Source organism: Arachis stenosperma, chromosome 5, assembly GCF_014773155.1.
Source record: "Arachis stenosperma cultivar V10309 chromosome 5, arast.V10309.gnm1.PFL2, whole genome shotgun sequence".
Taxonomy (NCBI): Eukaryota; Viridiplantae; Streptophyta; class Magnoliopsida; order Fabales; family Fabaceae; genus Arachis; species Arachis stenosperma.
In genome coordinates this window covers 131605784-131608079 of record NC_080381.1, presented here as the reverse complement: position 1 = coordinate 131608079, position 2296 = coordinate 131605784, and the positions used below count along the sequence as shown (strand labels likewise).

Genomic DNA, 2296 nt, shown 5'->3' with positions numbered 1-2296 from the left:
TTCACTACCAACCATTACTTCTGAACTTTTATGCTCTGAATTGTTTTTTTGCATAGAGATTGCAACCTGCTGCCACAACATGTGATGAGGAAATTGCTAATAAGAAAAGAATTACAAATATTAGACATTGTTTCATGCTACCTCAAAAAAGCGCCAATGATTATGCTGCTGAACCAGAGTTTCCAGCCTCCAAAACTTCTTTTTCCATCTCCTTGACGGCCCTAATCAAGGCCCTAGTGATACCCTTGAGATGCAACCCATTCTCTTTCATTTCCTCCTGTAGTTTTTCCGCCATTTCCCAATCCAAAGCCTTCAAACATAGCGACTGGATCAGCTTCTCGTATTCATCTGCACTAGGGCGAATGCCAAAATCCTTCATCTCAGTCAACAACTCCAAAGCCTTATCAAACTGTTCCAACTTACAATATCCACGAACTAGTGTGTGATACATCACAGGGGTTAACTTAGGATGCTTCTTTTTAGCCTCTTCCAATATTTTCCTAGATTCTTCCATCTCACCACCATTTGAATAGCCACTCATAAGAACAGCATAAGCGTACAGATCCGGCTTCAAACCCCTACTCTCCAAGAGCTTCATCATCTCCATAGCTTGTCCCATTTCCCCAACTTTGCAATATCCAGTAATCACAAAGTTGAAAACAGCATTTCCAGGAGGTGGACCATCTGCAATAATTTCCAAAACCAACTTCTTTGCTGCATCGAGATCCTTAATCCTACACAAAGCTCTAACCACTGCGGAAAAAGGCTTTATCGCACGGTGCCTCCTCTCTCCTTGTATATCCGCCAACACCTTCAAAGCCAATCCAACAGTCTCATTCTCTTGACACAATTTGGCAACCAAGAAGCTAATACAAGACAAAGGTAACTGCTTCCTTTTCTCTTCCATTGCCATATACACTTCATGTGCTTCTCTGGCCATTTTCCCCTTACAAAACCAAGACACCATGCTACCAATTTTCTCTACATCTTCCAGCACCATCTGTGAATCAATCATCTTTCGACACACGGACCAAGCCAAATCGAAAGCTTTCCGCCGGCAAAGAGCTTCGACCGTGAAGTAATAACTGTCAGCATTCGGCACAATTTCGAAATCCTCCAATTTATCAAAGACCTCGAGTGCAGCCTTTCCTTTCCCCAATTTCGACAGCGAAGATATCAACTCGTTGAGAATCCCTACGTTCAGCACACCCTTCTCTTCCTCACCAATATGCCGAACCAAATCCCACAGAGAGTATATCTCTTTCTTCTTCATACCTTGGCACACCTTTGACACCACTGTTTCCAACACAGAGGGGGATACCTTAAACGACTTGTCGTTCCGGGCCCAGTTAAAAAACCTAACGAGATTCTCGCCCGAAACGGACGGGATTTCAATTATTCTGGCGACGGAGTTATGATCCAGAGTTAAACACATGTCGTTAAGAGATGACTCAAACGACCTGTCGTCATTACTTTGTAGAAGAACCCGCAGGGATTCTAATCTCTCGTCGTTGATCTCGTGAATCTCTTCTTCTATTTCTAGTTGTCCTTCTCCTTCGTCTAATGCGGCTTCTTGTGGTTCAGTCTCATTCCAGAGCGGAACGGCGTCGTTTTGCGGAGGGTCGTCGTCGAAGGTGATGTCTGTTTTAGGAGAGAAGAAACGGAAGTCATTGGGAAGGAAGAAACGGGAAACGGAACGGGGAGAGGCGGTGGAGGAGGGAGGAGTTGGTTGGGGCTTTAATGGAGGTTGGTTGGGTATGCAAGATTGCGAGAGAGGGAAGTTAGGGATTCGCGACGCAATGATGCAGTTGCGTGCAGCAGCATTTCTTGCGAGGATCAATCTCCACGATGACATCTCTTTCTCTTCTTTCTTCCTCCTCCTTCTTCTTCTTCACTCTTCAGATGCCGGCTTTCGGGGTTTTAGGATGCTGCGACTGCGACATTGTTCAAAATTTTTGGTTGGGGGACATAATTTTTTTAATTTGGTTTCTTTGTTTTTGGTCGAATTCGTGGCTTCTTTTTTTTTTTGTTAGGAAACTCGTGGCTTCTTATTTAATATTACTCAGTTATCCCATTATGGGCCTAGCCCAAGTACAGTACAAGTCAGACAATTTGCCAGTAAATGGCCAGCTGGACAAGAATAAATAAAAATATCGGAGTATCAAAATGTAGCTAAAAGTAAATACCAAAAAAAAAAAAAAATGTAGCTAAAAGTTGTACGCCAAAAAAAAACAATGTAGCTAAAAGTTTACGTCATTGATAAAAATAACTTTAAAATATACAAATAATAAATAAA

The 2296-nt window shown here is 42.5% G+C and overlaps 1 protein-coding gene across 1 annotated transcript; it reads right to left on the bottom strand.

The window, feature by feature from the left end:
• On the bottom strand, positions 1-1953 carry LOC130979224 (pentatricopeptide repeat-containing protein At3g02650, mitochondrial). The gene is made up of 2 exons (XM_057902605.1): positions 142-1953; positions 1-66 (listed from the first exon to the last, which is right to left on the bottom strand). Exon 1 carries the CDS (start codon positions 1853-1855, stop codon positions 161-163), a length of 1695 nt encoding a protein of 564 aa, XP_057758588.1. The 5' UTR covers positions 1856-1953; the 3' UTR covers positions 1-66; positions 142-160.
• Positions 1954-2296: the final 343 nt, after the last annotated feature.

Excerpts from the sequence above, each read along its gene's own strand:
- LOC130979224 (XM_057902605.1), bottom strand. The coding sequence starts at position 1,855 with ATGTCATCGTGGAGATTGATCCTCGCAAGAAATGCTGCTGCACGCAAC.